At 43.7% G+C, this 19766-nt stretch overlaps 1 protein-coding gene across 5 annotated transcripts in view; it reads left to right on the top strand.

Moving 5' to 3' along the window:
* The window catches only part of PALM2AKAP2 (PALM2 and AKAP2 fusion), a 445812-nt gene that overhangs the window by 416471 nt on the left and 9575 nt on the right, over positions 1-19766 (top strand). For 3 of the 5 annotated variants that reach the window (XM_075067388.1, XM_075067391.1, XM_032763575.2), the window contains 3 exons: positions 664-3034; positions 14583-14761; positions 18361-18399. In XM_075067388.1, coding sequence (XP_074923489.1) covers positions 664-3034; positions 14583-14761; positions 18361-18399 — 2589 coding nt within the window. The remainder of the gene's footprint in view (positions 1-663; positions 3035-14582; positions 14762-18360; positions 18400-19766) is intronic. The other 2 variants (XM_075067389.1, XM_075067390.1) reach the window with 2 other exon arrangements.

Raw genomic sequence — 19766 nt, 5'->3', positions numbered from 1 at the left:
TTAAAATAATTCATTGAAGCCAGTGGCATTGTATCAGGCAAGAATGTGACCCAGTGGACATAGTTTGGGGGACTGGGAGGCAGGAGATCTGAGTTCTAAAGTCAGCTATGCTACTTACTCACTCTGTGACCTTGGACAAGTCATCTGACCTTTCTTTGCTTTAACTTATGTATCTGTAAATTGGGAACTGGAGTCAACTGAGCAGAGGTATTGTGAGACTTAATTAATGTTTATAAAGCTCTTCCAAGGGATGAGGTGAAAGGTACTATGTGCTAAGCGGTAGTGCTGGCATTAAAAAAAAAAATCTGTCAAGCCTTTGATGACTTAGAAGCCCAAAGCTAAAATTTCAGCAAAAATCTTGAGCACTTGTATAAAATGATCAGAAGGGGTGTATGGTATCCAGATGGGAGATATTTAAATGATGGTTTTGCTGTTGCTGCAATATCTCTTCCAAGTTATTATAAGATGTATATTCTGTAGTATAAAAGCATTATTGATTTGTCTTTCCTTCCTTCACTACATATGGTTGCTTTAATCTTAACTTTAGGAAACACTAGGATTTGCTTTCCAGATGGTGTTTACTATTTTTGATCTTGGCTTTCTGCATAAAAGAAAATCTCTCTTCATAGGACCTTACCATGGTTTTGTTCTCTTTCCTTTTAGAAATCATCGAGAATCCCTGAGGATGACATCAGGTTAAGAAAAGACAAAGACCGAAATTGTGCCAATATCCCGGAGCCTGTTACTGTACTTGCTACAAAGGAAGAAAAAATGGAAATTGAAGTCCCAGTCTCAGAACATAAAAACATCACTGTGGTGGATTCAACACATCCTGTAGACAATCAAACCCACTTTTTTTCACCTGTTGCCAGTCACAATGGACTTAAGGACAGGCATGAATCCCTGGACAGTGAAGTTGCTAAAGAGATCAGATATCTAGATGAAGTGCTGGAGGCCAACTGCTGTGATTCTGCTGCAGATAACACCTTCAATGGGACATGCTCCCCTGAGCCAAGTGCAATCCTTGTGGATGCCTCTGGTCCACCTGTTCCTGTTAACAGTGAGTCAGTACGCAATGAAAAGGACGTCATAGTAGCTGGCAGGCAAGCATCCCCAATCATTGAACAGAAGGAAACCAATGTAATGGCTGAGAAGCTGAAACCTAATGGCCATTCTTCAGATGGACAGAAAGAGGAGCTTTGTGGCAATCTAAAACTGCCGTCGAGTCCAAGTTCTTCAACAAGTTCCAGAAGATCCTCCAAGGATGGAGAGCTGACCTTAACTACTATTAAGAAAGAAGCTAAGTTTGAACTGCGAGCCTTCCAGGAAGAAAAGAAGCCATCCAAACTCTTTGACAATGATAACGAGAAGGAGAAGTACAGCGTCCGGAAAGTGAGGCCATCAGAGGAAATTATTGAACTTGAAAAGGAAAGAAGGGAGCTTATTAAAAGCCAAGCGGTCAAGAAAAATCCTGGCATCGCAGCCAAATGGTGGAACCCGCCCCAAGAAAAGACACTGGAGGAGCAATTAGATGAAGAGCATCTAGAGTCCCACAAGAAGTACAAGGAACGCAAGGAGAGGCAGCAGCAGCAAAGCACGACACCAACGTCACCAAAACAGGTAGCCTATTCCTTTGTACCTCCAGAGCCAGGCTGTGTTAAAAAAGAAGATATTGTCACAGAACAGATAGATTTTTCAGCGGCCAGGAAACAGTTTCAGTTAATGGAAAATTCAGGTCAGTCTAACAGCCAGATTGCACCAAAGAGATCAGGGGCGCCCAAAATGTTCTCCATCAAACCCTTCTACAAACCCATTGGCCCATCGCAAATAGACAGACCAATGGTTTCCATGACAAGACCTGCTTCTGTACCACTTGAGAATAATGATATAACCATTGTAAAAGCTCAGAAGGTCTCCTGTGTCTCAGAGGGTCAGCCTATAAATATTCAAAGTAGTCCAACAGACCCAGTAAGAGAATTGTCTTATGGTGATACCTCAAAGACTGGACAGACCACAAAATTGTGGGCAGATGACAGTGAATTCATGAGTGCGAGAGCCGTCTTCATGGTGGTAAAGGATGACGACCCTGGCATTTTAGATCAGTTTTCGAGGTCGGTCAATGTGACTTCTCCTCCAGAGGAGCTGGACTCTGGTTTGGATGAATTGTCGGTGAGATCTCAGGATACCACAGTCTTGGAAACTCTTTCCAATGATTTCAGCATGGATAATATCAGTGACAGTGGTGCTTCTAATGAGACTGTGAATCTCCTCCAAGAAAATTCACTTGCAGATTTCTCTCTGCCGCAGACCCCCCAAATGGACACCCCCTCAGAGTGCCGAGTAGGTGTTTCCAAGTCATTTAGTGACCATGGCTTTTACTCCCCTTCCTCTCCATTGCTAGACTCCATGCTGGTTGATGACCAGCTGGACTACCATGCTGGCCTACTAGTTCAAAACGCAATTCAACAAGCCATAGCTGAGCAAGCTGACAAGACAGGCTCTAAACAAGCAACAGACAAAGCTGAGCAGAAGAACTCTGTCAAAGGCCAGGAAGAAATCAGCACAGCACCGTGTTCTGTGAAGGAGCAGAGCACAATGTTTGAGCCACCTCAGGTGTCTTCTCCTGTTCACGAAAAAAAGGACACGATACCAAAGACTTCAAGAGATGAAGACTCAGGACTCAGGCAAGGGAAGACGTCACAGCAATCTTCTGTATCCCCCACCAGCCAGCCATTCATTGTGGAGGAAAACAGGCAGGAGGTCAGCTATTTTAGCAAGTATTCTGAGGCAGCCGAGCTTAGAAGCACTGCTTCCATCCTGGCTACGCAAGAACCCGAGGTGACCATGGGTCCTTTTAAGCTAAGGTCAAGAAAACAGAGGACTTTGTCAATGATAGAAGAAGAGATCAGAGCAGCCCAGGAACGAGAGGAGGAATTGAAGAGACAGAGGCAAGGTCTACAGATGGCACAGAGTCCCATCACAAAGAGCACGCCTACACTGCCTACCAGAACGGTGGCTTACAAAACTGCTCCAGGTAAGAGCCTGAGGTTAAATATCTGACAGAAGAAGAGATGTGGTGTAGGGTCAGGTTAGTTTTATTTCTATATGGTTTTCTGGCTGCCATCTTCAGATGTGTTTATTGCATGACTTTGCATAAATGGAAACTGCAATATTCAAAGACAGCAAAGTGTATATTCATCCAAGGCAGGCACATTATCCCATTATACTTAATAAGAGTGGTGTATGCATGCCGCAAGTGGATATATAGTCTTTTCGCCAAGCATAGCAGTGACAGGGCTTAGATACTACCAGGATGAGTCTGTAGAAAACTCTGAAGATAGATTAATTCCTCGCCACTTCCTAGTATAACATTTGTGGTCCTGGTGCTTGAATCTTGCACTATAATTTAGGACAGTCAGATGAAGCATGGAAGAAAATAACGGTACTTTTTGCAACCGTATACCAATTTGAAAGGCAACCTTCAAAGATTTTTTTAGTTCCACTTGTGCCCATTTTTGACTGTTATAATGTTTAAGGACCTGAAAGGTTTCTTGAGTCTTCCCCCTACCACCTAACCTCCAGGTTTTATTCTGCTTGCATTTTACCATGGAAATAGCAGATCCATCAAATCTGGTTTTGCTGGAGAGCTTCACATGGGAGAGGAGTCTCCACAGATACATATTATGAGTTCCTACACCTTAACTGATAAGGTGCATTGAGTGTTGGACTTAGCTATTAAAAGTAAACAAAGTTCTTAATAGACTGACTAAAAATATCTTCCTGTCTCGGTGGCTCATCTTTTGCTCTCTTGTTTCTGGTTGTGGTAATTGCAGTAGTGTTCCTATTTTTAATGGTTAAAATCAGCAGAAAATCTCCCTCCCTGCCCCCACTTCTCCAAAACAAAAACAAACTCAAAGGCCCCCTTCATACATCATAAAAAAGACAGAAATGACACAAGCCCAATTTTTTTTTTCTTTGCAGGTCTTCTTTATGGCTATAGACTCTGTATGGTCCAACAGTATTCTAAATGTCTCATTAACAGAGATCTTAGGGGAGAAAAGTTTCATTAAAATTGTGGGAAGATGTAAATGTTGATCCATGTTTTGTTTTCCTTTCCACTGATGGAATCAGAAGCAAGAAACTTGAAAAGAGCTTGGAGGGCCAATTCCCAGTAGGGGGAGATTCTCATTTAAGGAGCCCATTACCAGGGTCCTTGTTCCCATGGATGTCAATGTGGACTTCAACAGGAGTTGGGTTTAGGTTGCATTCCTGTAATGAATCCAGATGTGAATGGTATCCATAACATAAATAGCTAACATTTATTTTTGTTTCCTTTATGTAGAGAGTGTGGTTTGATCTGTGTTTCTTGCAGAAAAAATGTACCAGCTGTTGGTAACTTCTTTGAAGTGCTATTATTATCCCAAAAAACAGTATGTAGAGGAAGCTCCATAAATTGAACCAAATAGAATATTTTGCCCTATGACCCTGTAGGGTTTGTTATCCCGTGTGATAAAATGTGGGACCAGATCCTCAACTGGAGTCAATTGTCACCGCTGTGTTTGCTCCAAAGGAGCTATGACAGTTTACACCAGCAGAGGATCTAGCCCATTAATTTTAAAGACTCAACAAAAATTCTGAGGTTTTAAGGCAGCCGGGACCGTTAGATCCTCTAGTCTGATATCCTGCCTAGCATAGGCCATAGAATTTCATTCAGTTACCCCTGTAGTGAGCTCAGTAACTTGTTTGTCTAACCTGTATCAAAGAATATGATAACACCTCACAAGATAAGACATGTTGGCCCCTGCCTTGAAAAACTGCTTTGTTGCAGCTCCAGGTGGGAGAAATGTGATTGGGGCTAGTTGCATTTCATTTGTAAGTATTTTGGAAAGACTGCTGAATCTAATATTTATTTGAATAGTGTTGCTGGAAAAGTGTGTGTTTCTCTTGCTCTTATTTTTCCAGGCAACAAATAGTTACCTTTTTTTTTTAATGTTGAGATGCCAAATATAAATTATATTTTTATGGGAAGATGACATTTATATTTCGAATGAGCCGGTTTGGACAGGGTTCCCTAAGCGTGTCCTAGCACTGACAGTTCAAGAAAGATCTCGGGTCCTTTGGGACCACCTGCGTTGCTCGATCAGACCTCTGTTATAGGCAGCATTGATGGGAATTGATGGTTCCTTGGGGGCAGTTAATCCACTCCAATGCATAAGCATCTCCCCAAACAAAGACAGGAAAAAGAACTCTGGCAAACTCACATTGAAAGGCCCATGATCAACTGTATTTTAACCAGCATAGATTGAATCCTCAGCTGGTATAAATCAGCATAGCCCATTTGAAGTTGGTGTTCCAGGATGAAGCCCGACAGGTCATCCTAGCTTTTCTTGCCCTGTTAGCCTACAGACTAAAGGCGCTGTCATCGGGTTTTTCTGCAGTCTTGGGAAAAGCAGCATAAAATACAGAGATGTCTGTAATTAACTGATCGTCTTGACTGAAGCGCTCTTGTTGAAACAACCTTGGCTCTTGCTCACGTATGCTCTGTGCCTTAGAACATTAGGGGGAGTCGGGGAGCTTGGGTGATCTAAATCATAGGTTTTAAATGCCATGGGCCTGAGTCTCATTTACACTCTCAGGCCACTTTACACACCTTTAACAGTGTAAAGGGGCCTGAAAAGTGGGAGCCAATGTAACTTACACTGGCAGAATGATGTAAATAGGCCTTAGTGTCAATTAGAATCAGGCCCTACACATTCCTGAATGAAAGCAGATGTGCCAAACCCGGGAAAAAACACAGAAATTGGGCTAGTTTTTGGCTTGTGGCTTGCAGCTTGTTGCTTTTCTTTTTTTTTTTTTTTTTCGATCGGCTCCCAGCAAGCAGGGGGAAGGCGGGGAGAAAGTCAGGGGTGCACAGCGGACCCACCACAGTCCCAGACTGCACGCCGGGGGGGATCTAGTCACATAGAGTGTTGGGGTTCTTAAGGATTGGCTTGTTTTGGCCTTGTTTTGAAATGAGATTAGCTGGATTTTTGGCTTACTGTGAAAGTCGGGGGGCTTATTTACCACGTGAAAGTTGGCAGCTGTGAATGAAAGGTAAATAACCCAAGCAAGGTGAGCTCAGACCTTTGCCCTTCTACAAATGCTGTCAGCTCTCACAATACCTAGGGGAAATCCTGGCCTCATAGAAGTAAAGGAGGTTTTTACCATTGGCTTAGGTGGAGCAAGGATTTCACCCTTGGGAGCAGATCTTCAGCTGAGGACCAGCCCTTGGGTGGTTTTCTTAAAGCACCAGCTTCTGGAGTCATATGATTATAAAAGAATTCAGCTTTTTTTTGTAAAGCCCACAGCTTTGATCTCTGAAGGAGCAACAGGAAAATGAAAAGAACCCCAACATTTTTTAAAAGCTCATGATGTTTAAGCCCATCTCATGATACTGGAGAGCCTGACTCACAATTTTTCGATGCTTGGGATCGGCAGTACTGCTTCCAGGAGTGATATATGAAGTTGCATGCAGATAATTTGGGTGAGGTCCTGTTTCCACTGCAGGGGCCTCTTTGTAAAATAAGGGGCCATGTGTTCTTTATCCAAATAGTCCCCTACACCATTTCCACTCCCCATCCCACAGGTAGCTGCATTTCATTGGTGCTGGATGCATGCAGCTTGTGTAGCGTTATGGACGCCCTCAGGTTGAAGCTGCTATTTCAACAAAACATATTGTTTCTATAAATTAAAGAAGTCACTCTTCGCTTTACCCTACCTCCTCTCCAAAGTATATGCCCCCTTCCTTTTGAAGGGCAGCAGCAGTGGTGCCAAGGTAGCTCTCCAAAAAGCACTAGTTAATCATATAGGCTGTGACCCAGAAATGCAGGCCGTGTCCCAACTGCGCTCTGGATTGGGTGCTGAGCTTTGAAAATCTGGTGTGCGTTGTTACCAATTAATTGCTTTCTGCATCTTTCACACCTTTCTTACGAGCATCATTGTAAATGTACATTTCTTTCTCTGACCTTGACCATGCTGTCCATAGAAGGATATGGGTATTCGAGCTGTCAAAGAATTAAGAGTCACAAGGTTTTATTCTGCTACGGCTTTCGCACAGCTTTTAGTGAGAAAGCTGGTTAGAGCAAAACCATCTCTGTGTACCAGATGTTTCATCAGTGAATATGGGAAATCTCTAACAGGATGTGACTGATGCCTCATGGTAGTCATAGCTTTCCCTAAGCTACCATTTATGTTCCTTGTTGATGTTCATGAGGCAGAAGTCAACTTGTATCTTTCTCCCTTGCATACAAAAACTCAGCTGTATCTGATGTGTAAATACCTTCCTTTTTGTGACTTCCCTTGCTAATTAATCCTCCTTAGAAATGAACTGCAAAGACTATTTTTAACTTGTTTGGAAGATTTCAGTACAGAATAAAAACCCAAGTCTGTGGCAGTTGTTTTTAAATGCTGATGATGATTGTACTTTCACTAAATTTGAGATAATTACTTCCCTAAAGTGCTGAGAAATCTGAGCTTGGGAACTTCTCTTTGCCAGAGTTACAGCCACCACAGCTACCATAAGCCTACACAGAAAAACCACTTCGGTCTAAAATCTCTTTTTCTCCCACCCTTTTTTCCCCTCGGATAAATTACTATCCAGCTGAAATTTCTCAATTTCAGTCTCACTCCAAAGATTAACTTGGAGGCAAGGGAAGGGGGAAGTCTCAACAAAAGTGGATGAGTCATTTTATTATTTGTGCAGGCATGAGGAAGGGAAGATTGGGAGCCAAATACTACCCTTCAAAAAGAAAGGGAGATGCATTTTTTTTTTGTGCATGCATAACTCAGAAACAAGGGCTCAACTTCAGCTGTCCCGGCTGTGGTGGTTGGACAGGTGCTAGGGATCAGATGCAGTCAGAATGCTGCAGCTTGCACTTTTAGCTATTTCTGAGGCCGTGGGTGTTGTGCAGTCATTTACTCCAGTTCAAAGAATAAGAAAGAAGGATGGTAACTGTCTATTAACTGTCGGCAAATTTGCCTTTTTAATGGCAACCACAATCCATGAGGAAAACTGTTTCAAAAGAAGAAGCAAAAAAAACCCTGCCACAAGCCGTTTTGTTGAAATAGCTTCTGTTGAAATGGTTTTCCTCACATGTAGCTGTCACCGTAAAACAAGATAACAGCTTCTACAACTGTTTCCTGTATGCATACACCCCCCTCACCCCCACACTTAGTATCTCAGGTACCATTGTTTGGTGGCTGTTGGTAGCAGCAGCCTTCTTAATGGTGGCTACTGAATTTGTCCCAAGTGCCAATACTATCTGTGGAGTTTCTCCTCAGCCTTCCTTTCATTCCCCACTATTTCACAGCACACCAGCTGGGTGTAACACAGTGCACTTAAACTGGAAGAGAGAGAATTTTCCTGTTTTGTGAAGGAATGTATTACCACTTTAAGGGACTGGCTGGGGTTGCAATCAAGGAGGCCCACACCCCACCCTAGAAGTGGGCTATATAAATGCAAAGAGGATGCGTGCTGAGAGGGAAGCAGAAGACACAGAGGCTGCAGTGAGTAGTGGTGGTTTTCTCTCAGGCTCTAGGAGACCAACCTAACTGTAATTGCTTCTGACCTGGAGCCTTGTTAAAAGAAGATATGCTATTTTGTTAGTGTGTATGGGCTTCTTCTTTCACCTGGGCTGCAAAAGCAAATCTCTTGCCACCCCAAGCAAGAGGAGTTAAGCTGGGAACACTTACAACACCACGAGACCACAAGGATTGTGCACAGGGACTGCCTACACCCTTACACTGTGAAATAACATGGCAAATTCTGGGACTTACAGAACCAAAGTAAAGTGCATTAAGCCCTGGTCCTTTACCTTTAAAGTCAATGCTGGACTTCACCTTGAAAGTCAATACTGGGAAAAGTGCAGAGAAGGACGACAAAAATAATTAGGGGTATGGAACATCTTCCATATGAGGAGAAATTAAAAAGACTGGGACTGTTCATCTTAGAAAAGAGATGACTAATGAGGGATATGATAGAGGTCTATAAAATCATGAATGGGATGGAGAAAGTGAATAAGGAAGTGCTATTTACCCTTTCGTATAACACAAGAACCAGGGTCAACCAATGAAATGAATAGACAGCAGGTTTAAAGCAAACAAAAGGAAGTATTTCTTCACATAACACACAGTCAACCTGTGGAACTCATTGCCAGAGGATGTTGTGAAGATCAGAAGTAGAACTGGGTTCGAAAAGAACTAGATAAATTCATGAAGGACGGGTCCATCAATGGCTATCAGCCAAGATGGTCAGAGATGCAGCCTCATGCTCTGGTTGTCCCTAAATCTCTGATTGTCAGAAGCTAGGACTGAACAACAAGGGAGAGTGACTTGATAACTGCCCTATTCTGTTCATTCCTTCTGAAGGCTCTGGTATTCGCCACTGTCAGAACACAGGATACTGGGCTAGATGGATCATTGGTCTGACCCAATATGGCCAGTCTTATCGCCTTATGTTTTTAATGGGAGCTTTGCTGTTGATTCCAGTGAGTGTAGGTTCAAACTCTAAGGCCACACATCCCTGGGACAAATGTGACAGCTACTACTACGGGAATAGCTATTTCAGCTCAGATTTGGAGTGGAGCAGGTGAACCGCAGTTAAGGTGGGAGCCATGGGATGAGGCCAACAGAAAAACCCTGGCCAGAGATGGGACAGGGAGGACTCATCATCTTGGAACCAAACTCCATGGAGTAATGCAGAGCTTCGACGCAGACTTGCGTAGGTTGCACAATGAAACCCTTTCAGCACTCAGTGGGGCGTATGACCCACTCAGTCTTCCTGGCTGTTGTTCAGACATGGGGAACCCTCATCTGCTGCGACATCAGCACTGCACTGTCTCCGAAGGCATCCCACATTATATAAGGCAGATGAGGACCATGCGTGAGGCTACAACTTAGTCACAGGTATTTTTAGTAGAAGTCATGGACAGGTCCCGGACCGTGAATTTTTGACCTGTCCATGAATTATACTAAAAATACCTGTGATTAAATCTTGAGGTGGGGAGGGCACCAGGGGAGGATGATATAGGGGGGAGGGCACCTAGGGCCAGTGACACCAGACTGACACCAGTCCTGGGGCCAGCCACGCTGGCCCATGTAGAAATCATGGAGGTCGCAGAAAGTCACGGATTCCATGACTTCTGCAGGGGCCCTAACAGTGAGTCATGGCCTTGATCTCAGAGGAGTGGTTTGTAGCTGTGAAAGGAATGGGTACCTCTCCCTCCCTGAGAGTGGGACACTCTCCCTCAGCATCAGGGCAAGGATCTGCAGTCATTGAACACAGCTGGCTTTGTGCTGCAGACCATGGCAGGGGCAGGATGTGGTTAAGGACTTGTCTACACTACAGCACACAGCTGTGCCACTATAGCACTGTAGTGTAGACACTTGCTACGGCGATGGAAGGCATTCGTGTTTGCAGGGGAACCGTTACACCCTGCCTCCCTAAAATACACTGGTCTTCAGTAGCGCTGCTACTGGTCAGCTTATATCAGCATGATCATCATCAATCCTGTTTTTCAGAAGTTTATAATGTGGCTGGTTTATAATTCGCTCCTACTAGAAATGGTGCGGGCAATGTCATCCTGCATGTTATTTCTATTGTCCGGTTTTCATTGTTAAAGGCTATATCGAAGTTAAACAGCTTGTCCAGTGTTAAGTCATGTGAGGGAAAATATAGGCTGGAAATGTTATTGATCTAAAAGATATTAGACCAGAGATCCACTATTGTGATGTGTTTGCTTTTGGTGCTTTGAAAATACATTTTTTATTTATGGGGCAATGTCAACTTGAACTTTATTCTAAACTCCTCCCTGGGACATGCAGAGGAATCCCAGGGAGTGAAAAACCCATTACCCAAGCACCTGCTGCTCTACCCTCTGGGCTTCCTAATCCTGTGAGGAAAGATGGGGGCAATCCATTCTTCTGTTGGTCACCCGTGTAGAGGGGAGGGGAGGGAAGAACAGTTCCCTGATCCCAGAGGAGAACCAGGGAGGGGAGAGGGCTCCCTCACCAAGGCTCATATTTCTCCCCAGACCCATCCAGTGGTTTGGAAAGTGAAGAAAGGGTCTCGGTTCCTGGTGCCCCTTAGCTTGGCACAGGCGTCCCAGGAAACATTCTCTTAGCACCAAACTTGGAAGGAACAGCAATTCGGCTGTGTCAGCTGTGCACCCTTCTACGGGCCCTGGAAGAGCATACACGAGAGCATCCCCAGCCCTCCAAAGAGTGCATGAGACAGGAAGCGCGGCTGCCCAGAAACTGAAAAGACAGGGGGAGAGAAATCATTTCCCAGTAATTTCTCAGTTCCAGGAATCTGGGGGTCAGCCATCATCACGGCCACAGCGGAACCACAACATACGATTTCTTTTCCTGTTGACAAGTTCGAGAAACATAACTCTGAAGAGAGGAGTTTATGATGTTTGCTCTCTGCCCTTGCTTGATGCCCTGTAACCCTTCCAAAGGAGGCATTTTAGTTTTTAGAGAACACAATATATATCCAAAGGGAGATATGTCAAGGCTGTTAGGCCAAAAAGGTGGCCAATGGGCTGTGATTTGGATAGCAATTTTGCATGCACCCTGAGTGCTTGATCCCATTTCTCTTGAAGTGGGAGTTCTGCCATGGGAGCAGGAGAGGGCTCCTAACCTTTAACTCCCAACTCCTCGTTGGCTCACCCGGGTTTCTCCTCTAGGAGCAAGATTCCTCCTTTTACTTTGCAGCCTTTGCACAAAACTGAACAGAGCCACATGAGGCCAAGCCATGTCACAGTAGCGCTAGCTGGCAACCCAGGCCCATGTGTCAGCAAATACCGTTGTTCTGGTTTGTTATCGTTGGATCACAAGCAGCGCACGCTTTCTGGATTTCTTTGTTTGCTTTTTAAAAGGACTGGAAAAGCCACTGTCTGACCTTGGGCAAGTCTCTGCACCTCTTTGTCTCAGTTTCCCCATCTAGAAAACGGGAATAATGATGATATTGCAGTGAAATGTACATGTAACAGTACGCTTTCCTGGATGGACTCCTAATGGCAATATAGGAATTACCGTAGCATCTTGGAGCCCTGGTAATGGACCAGGACCCCATTGTGCTAGGGGCTGTACAAACACAGAACAAAAAGACATTCCCTGCCCCAAAGAGCTTATAATGTAAGTATAAAATAAGAGACAGCAGATGAATGCAGACAACATTCTGTAAGGAAACAATGAGACAGCACTGGTCAGCATGATAGACAGCGGTCACAGCAGATCAGCAGCCTAACTGTTGTCAGGATTTGTGTCGGCACCACTGCAAAGGAGAGTTTTAAGGAGGGATTTGAAGGAAAAAACTGAAGTGACTTTGTGGATGTTTATGGGGAGCTCCTTGCAAGGGAGAGGCAGGCTCACTTTGATAGGGAATACTGGCAATGTTTCTTTTGTTTAATTCTAATCAGATCCCCAAAACCTCCACCTTGCAGGGTTTTCCAGCAGATGCAGAGATTGAGATTGTTTGGAAGTGGAAGGAGCCGCCTTCAGTTATGAGCATTTTGTACAGCTCTGAGGGATTGTTAAGGTGACGTGGTGTTTATGCCTGAGGAAGAAATCACAAAAGGCCTTGCTGGGAACACTGAGGGCCTGATTCATCCCTGCAGTATACGTGTGTACACTAGCATTCAAATGCAGTGGGGAATCAAGCCCTGAACCTTTCACTTTTAACACAGACACGATTTTCCATTAGTTCCGTCAGTTTTGGGGAGTTTCTTTCATTCTCTTCTTTTGGATACCCGTAGCCCTAGCTAGCCAGGCTCTCATGCTGAGCTCTGTTACGTTGAGACAAATCCGTGATGTCTGTGGAGTTATTCAAGATGAGACTCTGCTCCCGTGGCTAGAAAATCCCACAAGCCTCAGATACCGTTTGCAATTTCTAGGGACATCCCAGTAGGTCTGGGGATGGAGTTTCCAGATGAGTCTCTGTATTTGTGAGTTTAAGCAAGATTTGTAACATTATAGCTATCAGTGTTGTTGGGTTTTTCCCTGTTGAGTCAGAAATGAACCAAGCCCAGCAAGGGGATTTCTTGTTAAAGGTCTTTGCTAAGATTTAATTTCTTTCTTTTAAAAGAGAGCCTATAGCTTCTAAACAGCATGCACTGTTTTGCTGAGTGTGACCTCTGGTGGCCGCAGCTTTCTATGACTTGTTCCAAAAGTTACTAGCTTTTTGATTTTTCTCTGCGAAGGAACAACTGAAAATCCATTTGCAGTCCTAGTTAACCCATTTGTGTCTGTGCATGGTTTTGTTTTAAAAAGCCTCCACATCTAGGGGAAAGTTAGTGTGACTTTCTCTACAGTTCCTTTTCCCGCTGTAGCTGATTATATTTAGGTTTAAACAGACGAATTCTCCTTTATTTGTTTTGCTTCCTGTAAAAGAGGCTCCCCCTCTTCTCACTGCGCTGAAGTCCTTATTTCCAAGCTCGTCAGTTTCCTTGCCTGCAGTCATGGTCCTCATCCTTTCAGATGAGGAAGGCTAGGCAGGGCTTCCTCCCAGTCTGTTGACACTACCCTTCACTCAGCCAGAGGAGTCGCTGCCTGGTGACATAAGATACAACCTCTCTTCCCAGGAGACCTTCCAACATCTGCCAGCCTGGAGAACGAAAGCCTCAGGTCCACAGCTGAATCTGGGGTGGGGTCACACAGTATACAGAGCAGTAGCAATAGTCTCCTTGTAGGATCAGTCTTCCCCACGTTCCTGCTTTGTACCCAGTTCTCCAGCTAGGGTAGTTAAGTTGTGAGCATGTTGCCTAGTGAGCAAGTGGTCCTGTCAGAGCTACAGCCTGAGTTCATCCTGGCTCCCAGCCTTTTCATCTAACTACTGGACATGGAGTTCACAAACTCTTCCCTCACCTGGACTACATCTCAACAGAGAATGTGTTTCACAGATCACCTTCCCCTCCCACTCACAATCACATGGACCAGCAGCTACTTGCATGGAAAAGAAATACTAGGAAATGTATCAAAGATATTTTTAGCTCTTTTCATGCAATTTAGCAGCTGGAAACAAGAAGGAGCCAGAACCATGTAACCGGACGGCCCTTCTTAAACTGCTGGTGCTCTGTGGAACACAGTTTGGGGCCCCCTGCACTGTGACACTGTGCAGTTTTTTGTGTGTCTGATTCAATAAAAATAAGTCCAGCGATTTCCATAAGCTTGCATGTATGTCCAGAGGACAGAAGAGAGACATTAGGAGTTGGGGGTGGGGTGATTTAACCAGAGCTCTAGTAATGAGCAGTGATAGGGTAGATTCGTATATATATTACTTGACAGCTTTGGTAGGTGTTATGAAATAACATCGCTTAAATGTTTGTGTGAGTCTGGTCCTGGAGGGGGAAAAGGAGGGACTTGAAAGTCACTTTGACCGTGTTTGTTTCGATGCATTATTTTATAGACTACATTTCAGTATTTCTCTCTGTTCAAGCCACACTGGAAATATTGCTCCAACTCGTTCCTTTTGCAAGCTGTGTCTTCAGTTGGAAACCACTTGGGAATCTGTTCATTTAGAAAGGGGTCCCTTCATGTCGTTTCAGGGAAGATAGAGAAGATCAGGCCTCCTCCATCCCCAACAACAGAAGGTCCCCTCTCCCAGTCTGACTTACTGCCTGACGAGGCTGCAGGATCCCAGAGGCCCAAGAATTTGCTGCAGACCCTCATGGAGGATTATGAAACACACAAAACTAAGAGGCGTGAGAGGATGGATGACAGCAGTGTAAGTACACTCTTCCCTTCCCCTCTTCAGTGTGTGTTTCACGACAGGCAGATCGCTGTGGTTGATAGGACAAAATTTGGCCTCTTAAAGATCAATTGTTCTGTTGAGAATGATTCGCTGAGTGCCTTAAAGATGTTTAAAGAATTTAAAAAAAACCAAAACCCTGCAATATCAGTTTATCTGAAGGGGGAGAAATCAATCAATCGTAATGACAATCGTATAATAATAAACTCTGCCTAGTTGCTCTCTGTGATCAGAGGATCACATGTGAATTCACTGCTCACTGAAATCCTGCAATGAACTATGTAACCGCAGTATGAGCCTTACTGCTCATATCTGTTTACTGCAAGTATTCACCCAGCACTCATTAGACTCCCAAAGTCCTCTCCCAGTATGCTGTGGGTTCAGTGCAAGACCTAGGATAGATTCCCTGAGGACAATATCTTCTTGGGTTGCTCCAGGATCTGGTTAGGAACTTGTGAAATGGGATCCTGGACTTACAGTGGACAGAATGCTGTTTCCTATTGAGAATGATCTGTTCTTTCCTACAAGCAGAAAGGAGAAATTGACAAAAATTCTGCTCTGAGTTCTTCATGTAGGTGCCTGCAGTTCAAGTTATTGAACTACCAGCATTGATGTTCAGATGGTCATCAGAATAGGGGAATGGATATAAAATTCATGGCTAATGACTGTCAGACTTCAGATGCATACAATAAGCAAACTGTTCTCCCATCATTACACTGGGGCTTTACCAAGGTGCTGTTGTTCATGACTGTTGTGAGCATAAATGCTGTGTGGGTAGGATAAATGGGTAGTATAAACCCTTACACATGTATGATTAGTGTTAGTGGTTACTATTGGCCGTTGTTGTTTTTATTTGCTCTGGCACCCACAATGTGCCAGACTCTTTTCAAACACTTCAGAAAAACAATCCCAATCTCAAAAGAACAGACTAACACGGCTCCTACTCTGAAATCCCAATCCAAGGAGCTCATAATAGAAGGGAACCACCTTCTAAGCACTTCCACTAGAGGTTACAGCCCTGTTAAGACTATAGTCTTTAAAGTTCATACTGCAAACAGTAGCCTACAGAATATGCTGGGTTTTAAATCTTTGGTGTTTAACATTATATCAACAGAGTATGAGACTTCAGATTAGAAACAGTGAAATATAGACAGATCCCACTCCATTTTTGGTTGTAAGTTAATGCAAAATAGAAGGGTGGGTTTGAAGTGCAGACAGATGTTAGGGTCTGAGCCTGCTCCCACTGAAGTCAATGACAAAACTGCCATTGATTTCAGTGGAGCAGGATCAAGCCCGTAAGCAGGCTTCCCCTGTAGGATGTGAGAGTAGTGTCAGCTCACCTGCTCCCATGGACTTCATCTGACACAAGAAATTTTGCTAACGTGGCTTGTTGCCTTTCTGCAGTGAGGTCATGTCTCAAGAATGAGTTACTCACCAGTGCCCTCTGCCTCTTTCAGAAGAAGTGACTGTCCAATGGCCTCGATCCCCTGGGTGCAAGTTTTCATTGGATGTTGTTAGAATTTTCCCCTCGTGTGTATTGCTGTGCTAATGCCTGTTGAATGATGCTGTCAAACCTTTCATTCAAGAGATTTGGGGCTTCATTCTTCTCTCACTTTCTCTGGGTATAACCCAGGAGTAACTTCATTTAAGTTAGAGAAGTAAAACCAGCATACGGGAGAGGAGAATCGATCCTTACGTGGCCTTAATAACTTTGGAGTTTGTTTCCATCAGCCCTTTTGATTTAGATCTTGATATTGTTCAGAAGTTGCTTTGCAAAGAGATGAAGACTGATTGCACGCTCATCATAACCTTTTCCTTGTGGCACTGATGGGTGCAGGTGACTTACCAAGCAATGACTTATGACTGGAATTCTCTGTCGCAGTCATTACATTGTCCCCTGCTGTATGCGGTTTACCATGTAGCACACATGAGTGCTGCTACTCTCAGAGAGATGTCATGATGCTGAGGGCCAGACTCTCTGTTCAGTTACACCAGTGCATCTCCACTGAAGTCAGCGGGGTTGCACAGGTGCCTTCTCGAAAAGAAGTTGGCCAAGATTGTCTGTGTTTGAAACACGCTTCTGTGTCTTGACTGAGAACTTTGGTCCAAATGAAGAGCATCACGCCATAGAGACAGAACTCTGCGTATCACGGTGGCTCAGTGATGATAACACTATTAAAAGCCTCTGTTAATTAGAATTTTTACTGCCATACAATTAGCACCATCAAACAAATTGTGCACCAGATCCTGCACTTGGATAAATTGATGTAGCTCCATTGAAGTTAAAGGAGCTACACCGATTGACCTCCACTAAAGATCTGGCCCAGTTTTATTTTCGTTCTCATGTTCTGGAAGCTCATCTGGAGCCAATTTTTTTTTAATGTATTTATGTTCCCCTTTCTGCTTGTCTAAAATCCTATCACAGGGCTGTGTTTGTAAGACCAGAATGAGCCTCCCCTAAACCGCTGGAATGTTTTCTTTCTCCTCCCTATATTTTCCTTTTCTCTTGTATAAACTACTCCTGAAAGGGGGGGTTGGGAGGGTGAATAAGATATTACAAGATAAAGATGTAGCTTTGCCATGCTAAGCTTGCACCATCCTTGGTTAGAGGCAATATTTTATGTGCCAGGCTAAGCAATAATTATTTAAACAACCACTAATTCTGATTTGTCAGCAGAAGCTTTTAAAATGCAGTTTCAGGCAAAAGAGAGTAATCTCTGGATCTAATTACATACGAGAGCAACTCACAGAACCAGTCTACAATATACTGAAAAAAGGCATAATTAACAGGCAAACAGGCAGCTGCCATTTTGAAAATCTGATTGGGTAGAGCAGGCCTCTAGCTCGGCTCACCGTTTGAATGCAAGGAAAATGAGAGACTTTCTGAATTGTTGGCAGATAAGTTCTATTGGGTCAAATGCTCCTTTCTACTGGGTAATACAGAAGGGAGCAAAGCTGCACAGACTCCAGTCCCAGTCCTACAAACACTAACATATGCAAGATGGGACTATTTGTGTGCTTAAAATTAACCACACACATAAGTCCCGCAGCACATAATAAATAACAGTAAAGTCAGTGTTTGCAGGGTTGGGGCTTGGGTGCTCCCTGCTCCAGTGGCACAAGAAGACGCTTTGTTTTGCTCTAATTTCGGTGCTATTCTTCAACATGGCAGCTCCTGTCAGCATTGTCAGCTTTTGTCTTTCAGGTCAGAGCAGACTGCTTTGACAATGGTCAAATCCAGTGTATTTGCCATTGAAAGACTTCGCTCCGTAAGGGGAGAAAATGTTGTTCTCTTTCTCTAGCTGTGTCTTCCAAAGAAGAAGCCACTGGGCGAGACACGATGGGAAGAGGATACCTGATTCGCTGCCAAGCAGCACGACTGAAATAGTTTAACCAATAAGAGTAAACATGATGGCAATTGGCTAAGCAACTTCATTTAAAAACAAATACATTAAAAAACTAACCTTTTAAATAGGTCCAAACTGCTTCAAGTTCTGCTTCCAGCTTTTTTGTTTTGTTTTCAACTTCAACACGTCTGTTCAATGTACTAATGCTGGTCTCTTCCTTTCCACCAGTACACCTGTCAATTACTGTCTAGCAAGGTTACTTCTGAGGTACTTTTCAACTGCTTATCTTTGCCTTCTCTTGCATGCTCATTCCACCTGCATGTTGTTTCAGTTTGCATTTCCATGCTGAGTGTCGGTGCTCTTTCACATCAAAATAGGGGTAAGGACGTGTATGGGGGTGGGACCAGGGTTCCAGGGGAGCTAACTGAGGTCACTCAACTGGGGTGAACTGCAAAGAATGGGGCAGACAATCCCCAAAGCTGGTGGATATTCCAATACTTAAGATTTACCAACCCAGCACAAAACAGCTTCTATAATACCTCACTAGTTACCCAGAAGCCAACAACACAGTTCCCTTAAAGTAACCCAGCCTCAGGCCTCCACCCAGATACCCAAGTCAAGTATGATGAAGATTACTGAAAATCTTATTCATCATATAAAAAGTTCTACCCATCCCAAGGGATCAGACACATCTGCCTGGTTAATGAATATTCCAGATCTTACCCAAATACATTCTACAGCCAATTCTTATAAACTAAAATAAAATGTATTTAAAAAGAAAAGAGCGAGTACGTTGGTTAAAAGATCAGTATACACACAGACATGAGTAAAGTTCTGAGATTCAGATTCATGGCAGAGATGGGAAGCTTTGTAGTTGCAGAGTTCTTTCAGAATTAAGTCCATAGGTTATAGTCCAATATTTGTATTCAGGGCGGGCCAGTCAGCACTGGGATCTCAGTCCTTATGACTTAGGCTTCCCCTGCATAAAGCCTCAAGCAGATCCGAGATGACAGGACCAGGACTCAGGCCCATTTTGTCAGGGCTGGCTCTATATTTTTTGCCGCCCCAAGCGCAAAAAAAAATAATAAAAAATTGCCAGAAAGCCACCTCTGGAATTGTGTCGCCCACACACGTGCTTGCTTTGCTGGTGCCTAGAGCCAGTCCTGCATTTTATGCAGTCTCAAGCCTTCTTGTGACAGCCTGGAGTCCCTCTATGAATAGTAGACACTCATTTCCTAAGGCATAGTTGGTAATTATCCACACAAGGCAATTGCCTTTTTTTCCACCATTCACAGATGATTGGCTATACATTTCAAAGAGAGATGAATACAGCTATATCCTAGGTTTGCAGTTCATTTAAATGTTAAGAATTTCTTTTGATCTCTGAATTAACAGAATACAGCATAGACAGGGATTGTTGATCTCTACCCATATATATGTAATTATACAAAAACACAAACATTGTCTCCCCATATGTTTTTAAGGGTTGAATTTGAATCATTCATCCTGCAAAATGTGTAACCCTTTCTGATCATGTGTCAAAAGGGGATATTCCCTCTTATCCTGTGACACCCTTTTTTCCCCCCCGTGTCCTTGGATTCTAATTACAATTTTTGAGTGATGAAGATTGTGAT

Source organism: Chelonoidis abingdonii, chromosome 6, assembly GCF_003597395.2.
Source record: "Chelonoidis abingdonii isolate Lonesome George chromosome 6, CheloAbing_2.0, whole genome shotgun sequence".
Taxonomy (NCBI): Eukaryota; Metazoa; Chordata; order Testudines; family Testudinidae; genus Chelonoidis; species Chelonoidis abingdonii.
Note: the sequence above shows the minus strand (reverse complement) of the source record. Positions and strands in the feature narration are given on the sequence as shown.